This window comes from Palaemon carinicauda, chromosome 30, assembly GCF_036898095.1.
Source record: "Palaemon carinicauda isolate YSFRI2023 chromosome 30, ASM3689809v2, whole genome shotgun sequence".
In the NCBI taxonomy this organism is placed as follows: Eukaryota; Metazoa; Arthropoda; class Malacostraca; order Decapoda; family Palaemonidae; genus Palaemon; species Palaemon carinicauda.
In genome coordinates this window covers 56,294,211-56,301,710 of record NC_090754.1, presented here as the reverse complement: position 1 = coordinate 56,301,710, position 7,500 = coordinate 56,294,211, and the positions used below count along the sequence as shown (strand labels likewise).

Below are 7,500 nucleotides of genomic sequence, written 5' to 3'. Positions count from 1 at the left end.
ATATATATATATATATACATACATATATATATATATATATACTATATATCTGTAATTGGAAATCGTAACTGTATCCTTCATATCTCTCTCTCTCTCTCTCTCTCTCTCTCTCTCTCTCTCTCTCTCTCTCTCTCTCCGCACGTCACAAACACCGTAACTCCATCTGAAAATCAGCTTTATAGAATCATAAAAACTACTTTCATCTAAGCACTAGTCAAACCAGACCTTGATTTATAAGTCATAAAAAACTGACTCTGGTCTTTAAGAAATAATATTCTATGATTTTTTTTTTTTTTTTTTGGCAGACGTAAGAACAGCTGACTTTGAGGGACGAGATGAGGCTGGCATTGGTTGTCCTTGGCGTTGCCCTACTTGCTATAACTGATGCAGTGACCGAAAATAAATCAATGGGTAAGTTCATATCAATAAAACTCAAATTCACATGTTATAATGAAACTTAAACTCTTGTGGAGACCAAACCTGAAATGATTCCTAAAATGTACAATTGTGAAAGCCTTGGGACTCCACTTTAAACTATTTTGAGTAATGTCTCTCTCTCTCTCTCTCTCTCTCTCTCTCTCTCTCTCTCTCTCTCTCAGTACAGAGTAAATACAAATAACAGACTTCCAGCTGATGTAGTAAACAGTAAATAAGTGCATAAATAAGTTAGACAAGATCATAAAAACTCTCCAAACGTTCAAACCAAATCGCTCTACCCAAGAGCAAATGGAGTCTCCTCTATTATTATTATTATTATTATTATTATTATTATTATTATTATTATTATTATTATTTTTATTACTTGTAAAGCTACAACCCTAGTTGGGCAAGCAGGATGCTATAAGCCCAGGGGCTCCAACAGGGAAAATAGCCCAGTGAGGAAAGGAAACAAGGAAAAAATTAGATATCTTAAGAACAGTAACATTAAAATAAATATTTCCTATAAAAACTATAAAAACATTAACAAAACAAGAGAAATTAGATAGAATAGTGTGCCCGAGTGTACACTCAATGGACTAAGAAGTCTTTGAGACATACAAAATCCTTGCAACTCTCTCTCTCTCTCTCTCTCTCTCTCTCTCTCTCTCTCTCTCTATGAGTATTAACACTCGGATAATAATCTCCCTCGAAAATACTTCGACACAGAAATCCGATCAAGTCAATCTCTCTCTCTCTCTCTCTCTCTCTCTCTCTCTCTCTCTCTCTCTCTCTCTCTCTCAAAATTAACATTCAGATGATAATCTTCTTCGAAAATGCTTCGACACAGAAATCTAATCAAGTCAATCTCTCTCTCTCTCTCTCTCTCTCTCTCTCTCTCTCTCTCTCAAAATTAACATTCAGATGATAATCTTCTTCGAAAATGCTTCGACACAGAAATCCAATCAAGTCAATCTCTCTCTCTCTCTCTCTCTCTCTCTCTCTCTCTCTCTCTCTTGGAAATACTTCGACACAGAAATTCAATCAATTTGATTAAGTTACGGGAGACATCATGGTAATTTCCAGGAGTAATTTTTGCATACTTTATTAATTACCAAAGACAATCTTCATTATCTGCTAAGTAATTTCCCAGCAGCAAAAATATTAATACGAAATCCAAAGAACCAAAAAAAAAAAAAAAAAAAAAAATTTCCGGAAATTACCGCTGTATCTTCTTGAACGTATTTGAAATCATTGGATTCCTGTTTCAAGTGTCTAAGAAAGGGATCATTATTAGAGAGAGAGAGAGAGAGAGAGAGAGAGAGAGAGAGAGAGAGAGAGAGAGAGAGAGAGAGAGAGAGAGCAAATAATCAACAATGATACATCCCACAGCAGTATATTTCAAGAGCATCCCTTTTATAGAAGTTCTGCTAAAAATATGCTTGAAAAACTAAAAACTTATTTTAAGAGCACCCCTTTTATGGATATTCTGATAAAAATATACTTGAAAAACTAAAGACATATTTTAAAAGCACCACTTTTATGGATATTTCTGATAAAAATATACCTGAAAAACTAAAGACATATTTTAAGAGCATCCCTTTTATGGATATTCTGATAAAAATATACTTGAAAAACTAAAGACATACTTTAAGAGCATCCCTTTTATAGATATTCTGATAAAAATATACTTGAAAAACTAAAGACATACTTTAATAGCACCCCTTTTAAGGATATTTCTGATAAAAATATACCTGAAAAACTAAAGACATATTTTAGTAGCACCCATTTAATGGATATTCTGATAAAAAATATACCTGAAAAACTAAAGACATATTTTAAGCACCTTTTTTATAGATTTTCTGATAAAAATATACTTGAAAAACTAAAAACATATTTTAAGAGCACCCCTTTTATGGATATTTCTGATAAAAATATACCTGAAAAACTAAAGATATATTTTAAGAGCACCCTTTTTATAGATTTTCTGATAAAAATATGCTTGATAAACTAAAGACATATTTTAAGAGTACCCCTTTTATGGAAGTTCTGATAAAAATATACTTGAAAAAGTAAAGACATATTTTAAGAGCCCCCCTTTTATGGATATTTTAATAAAAATATACTTGAAAAACTAAAGACATATTTTAAGAGTACCCCCTTTATGGATATTCTCATAAAAAATATACTAGAAAGACTAAAGACATATTTTAAGAGCACCCATTTTATAAAAGTTCTGATAAAAATATGCTTGAAAAACTAAAGACATATTTTAAGAGCACCCCTTTTATAGATGTTCTGATAAAAATATACCTGAAAAACAGAAAATACCAATTTAATCCTTTCTCTCTCACTCAAAAAAACCAGGGAAATCCCTCTGCAGACCATCCCGAACCTGTCCTCCAATCTATGCCCCAATTTGTGCCAGCGATGGAGAAACATACGACAACAAGTGTTTCTTTTACAACGCCGCCTGTAACATACCGGGACTCGAGATAATTCACCAAGGAACGTGCGGTGAGTAAAGTACCTTTCATATGATAGGCCGCTTATGTATGGCACAGTGACAGTCCCATAGTAGGATAACACCCTAGAGATTAGAGACTGACCATATATACATATAATTAGCATCAAAGTACCCCATATTATTATTATTATTATTATTATTATTATTATTATTATTATCATTATTAATTATTATTATTATTATTATTATTATTATTATTATTAATTATGAATTATGAATTATTATTATTATTATTATTATTATTATTATTATTATTATTATTATAATTTATTATTATTATTATTATTATTATCATTATTACATATTAAGCTATAACCCTAATTGGAAAAGCAGGATGCTATAAGCCCAGGGGCCCCAACAGGGAAAACAGCCCAATGACGAAAGGAAATAAGGATAAATAAAATATTATAAAAACAGTAACAACATTATAATAAATATTTCCTATATAAACTATAAAAACTTCAACAAAACAAGAGGAAGAAAAACTAGATAGAATAGTGTGCCCGAGTGTACCGTCAAGCAAGAGAACTCTAACTCAAGGCAGTGGCTATGGCACTACCCAAGACTAGAGAACAATGGTTTGATTTTTGAGTATCTTTCTCCTAGAAGAGCTGCTTACCATAGCTAGAGTCTCTTCTACCCTTACCAAGAGGAAAGTAGCCACTGAACAATTACATTGTAGTAGTTAATCCCTTGGGGGAATTAAGCTGTAACAATGTAGGGCCAGGTTGCTGATGACTCAGCAGGTAGATCTATAGGTCTCGAGATAATTCACCAAGGAACGTGCGGTGAGTAAAGTACCTTTCATATGATAGGTCGCTCAAGTATGGCAGAGTGACAATCCCTTATGTAGGATAATACCCTAGAGATTAGAGACTGACCATATATACATATAATTAGCATCAAAGTACCCCACATTATTATTACTATTATTATCATTATTATTATTATTATTATTATTATTATTATTATTATTATTATTATTATTACATGCTAAGGTATAACCCTAATTGGAAAAGCAGGATGCTATAAGCTCGGGGGCCCCAACAAGGAAAACGTTCCAGTGAGAAAAGGAAATGAGGAAAAATATTTCAAGAACAATAAAAACTTTAAAATAACTATTTCCTATATAAATTATAAAAACTTCAACATAACAAGAGGAAGAGAAATTAGATAGAAGAGTGTGACCGAGTGTACACTCAAGCAAGAGAACTCTAACCCAAGACAGTGGAAAACTATGGTACAGAGGCTATGGCACTACTCAAGACTGTAGAACAATGGTTTGATTTTGGAGCGTCCTTCTCCTAGAAGAGCTGCTTACCATAGCTAAAGTGTCTCTTCTACCCTTACCAAGAGGAGAGTAGCCACTTAACAATTACTGTGTAGTAGTTATTCCCTTGGTCGAATTAAGCTGTAACCATGTAGGGCCAGGCTGCTGATGACTCAGCAGGTAGATCTAAAGGTTCCCCCAAAAGCCAAACATCCCTAGCTCAGGAGGTTGGCGAGATTCTATACCCTAACAAGATGCTATCGAGATAGAGCGGGTCTCGGATCTCGTATCTCGTCCAGCAGATCTATTAACTGGTCCATTTTCTCAGATTACTATGATAGGATTTGCTCTGTAAACCTCAAATCCAAATGAAGAATCTCCCTGTTCCACCAAGTTTTGAACTTACGGATGTAAGTAATTGTAAAGTACGACTTAGTCAACTTGGGTACGAAGACCATGAAATATCTGTTTTAGGTCATACTTTATAAAATCAAAAAAATCACTTTAATTCAGTATCTATAGTCCCTTGATATGTCCATTGACGAGAAGAATTGTTGAGACCAATAGGTTCCTAGTGTAGAGTGCGCATCAGACTCACTGACATTGGACACCGTCCCGACTTTTGAATTGGATTGTACAATATGCTACGTATATCTAATAGGGCATATTACTTTCCAAGGTTAAGCTCCCTGCTCTACAGGCCATATTGAGTGTGAACACTCCTCCCCAATTCCCTTAACACTGCTTTGTATCAGTGACGGATACACTTATTCCATATCCAGTGTCTAAAGTCTCTTAATAAGTCCATTGGCAAGATGAGTTGTGACCAATACATTCCTAGTGTAGAGGGCGCGTCAGACTCACTGACATTGGACACCGTCCCCTGACTTTTGAATTAGACTGTACAATATGCGAACGTATATCAAATAGTGTGTGTTTCTTCCGCAGGTGAAGCTCCTGTGAATCCACTCTGCAGGCCGTATGCTATATGCCCTCCCTTCTTCCCACCGCTTTGTGGTAGTGACGGACGTACTTACGATAACGCCTGCAGCTTATCAATGGCAGCCTGCGTCATACCAGACCTCAAAGTAGCTCATGAAGGGGCTTGCGGTTAGTAATTTCAAGTCTTAAGCATATTATGCTATATTGGTATTTTGGAAAGTTGCCTTGATCAGTTTGATAGCTTTGTTTTGAGCTAATCTTAGAGTAAAGACTAAAGAAAAAAAACTACAATATAACCATTGGATCATGGGTCCGAAGTATAGTTTACCTTAATGATTCATCAAGAAAGAAACTAATATTGTGAACCAGGACTTTTTACACTTTCTCACTAACTGAAGAGAGGCTACGTATCTTCTCTATCAATAACACTTCATATTCTAGCTATAAATTCTGACATGAATCTGCCTATTGTTATAAATGAAGATGATAATAAACATGAAATAAAGTTTTTTTCCCATAGCACCACCACCAAGAAATCCTCTTTGTAAACCGGCTCAAATCTGCCCCATGAAGTATGACCCAGTCTGTGGAAGTGATGGATCTACGTATGCAAATCTGTGTCTATTTGAAGATGCCGCTTGCTACAATCCGTACCTTACAAAAATTGCCCACAAACGGTGTGGTACGTAGCTCAAAAGATGTTTCTTAGAATATTTTTATTTGTTTTCTATAGTATGAAGAAGAATCTGAAGGCAGGTTTAAGCAAAAATGTGTTATTTCAAGTGGTAATGTAAAGTGTAAATGGTTCAGGAATGGAAAAGTTATAAAAGCATGAGAGGGTAGCCGTGCTAGGTGATTTGAATGTAATAGTCGGGTGACATGAAAGAAGATATCTTATTAGTACTTATGAAGTTCCTTGAATGAATTTAAATAGAAAGTGTCTTATGAATAGATATTAGTAAATAGGTTTTAATCATTAGTAATATATGATATTCCAGCAAATACTCATGAACATAGTGGCTAACTTCTCTCGTATTTGCATTTCCTGAGGCTGATTCTACAAAAGATAGTAACCGGTTTCTTTTTAAATGGTTTGGTCATATGGAGACAATGAAAAAATAGATTCAGAAGTGCAAGATAAAGGAAAAAGAGAGAACCTAGGAAGGTTAGGATTGTGAAAGAAAAGAGGTATTTAAAAGAAAAGGTTTCAGACACCAAGATGCAAAAGTAGTTGTGTGAAGCAGCTGATATGGAACTGTTGCATTGACAGTTATTAAGGGAATTGGCTTAAATACATATATACATACATTAGCAAACACACACACACACACGCACACACACACACACACATATATATATATATATATATATATATATATATATATATATATATATATATATATATGTGTGTGTGTGTGTGTGTGTGTCTGTGTCTGTGTATGTATGTATATCATATTTTATATTTCCCCCAATAATTTACTAAACAGAATTATGAAATCTGCAAATCTTAAGTGGTTAAGGTACTCCCTATAAATGTAAATTCCTACATTTTCCCAATCTAAATTCATAACTACTTCTAGGTATGCTGTGAATAATTTAGGAGAGAAAGGGTCTCCCTGCCTAACTCCTTTCTCACTCTCTTCATACACATCTATTTGTTAATTCTAAAAATCTCAACATTTAAATCCATTCTTTATCTAACATTCTGAATTACTTTGAAGTTATTTCTGCTAAAGCATATTCAAATTGAAATACGAAAATATCTAAACTATTTTATATCTCTCCACAGGACAATCGTTTGGGAATAATCACAATCGGTGGATGCCGTTTTAAAAGACCAAGATATCAATCAAGCAAGTTCTTCTCATCTGGAGATCTGGAGTATTGGAACAGTTCTTCCATCTCAGTGTTTCAATTCAAGTTTCTTTTTAAATGTATTATGAGAGTCCATAAACTTATTTTACTTTGAACTAGTGTTCATTCAAAGTGTTGATTCGATTGTTCTTAAATATCATGAAACTTTGTTGGGTAAATTGCAATGAACTTGCAAATGAAATTTAGGTAAGATTTATTGAATCCCTGCAATGAAATTTATATAAGATGTAATTAATTACTGCAATGAAATTGCATATTGAATTTAGGTAAGATGTATTAAATTACTGCAATGAAATTGCAAATTGAATTTAGGTAAGATATATCAAATCACTGCAATTGAATTTATATAAGAATTAAATTACTACAATGAAATTTCAAATCAAATCTAGGTAAGATATATTAAATTACTGCAATAATATTGCAAGTTGAATTTAGGTAAAATGTATTAAATTACTGCAATGAAATTTAG

At 33.4% G+C, this 7,500-nt stretch overlaps 1 protein-coding gene across 1 annotated transcript in view; it reads left to right on the top strand.

Moving 5' to 3' along the window:
• The window catches only part of LOC137623785 (four-domain proteases inhibitor-like), a 7,590-nt gene extending 506 nt beyond the window's left edge, over positions 1–7,084 (top strand). The window contains exons 2-6 of the mRNA XM_068354599.1: positions 306–411; positions 2,785–2,934; positions 5,163–5,324; positions 5,677–5,838; positions 6,946–7,084. Coding sequence (XP_068210700.1) covers positions 336–411; positions 2,785–2,934; positions 5,163–5,324; positions 5,677–5,838; positions 6,946–6,989 — 594 coding nt within the window. The 5' untranslated portion in view covers positions 306–335 and the 3' untranslated portion in view covers positions 6,990–7,084. The remainder of the gene's footprint in view (positions 1–305; positions 412–2,784; positions 2,935–5,162; positions 5,325–5,676; positions 5,839–6,945) is intronic.
• Positions 7,085–7,500: the final 416 nt, after the last annotated feature.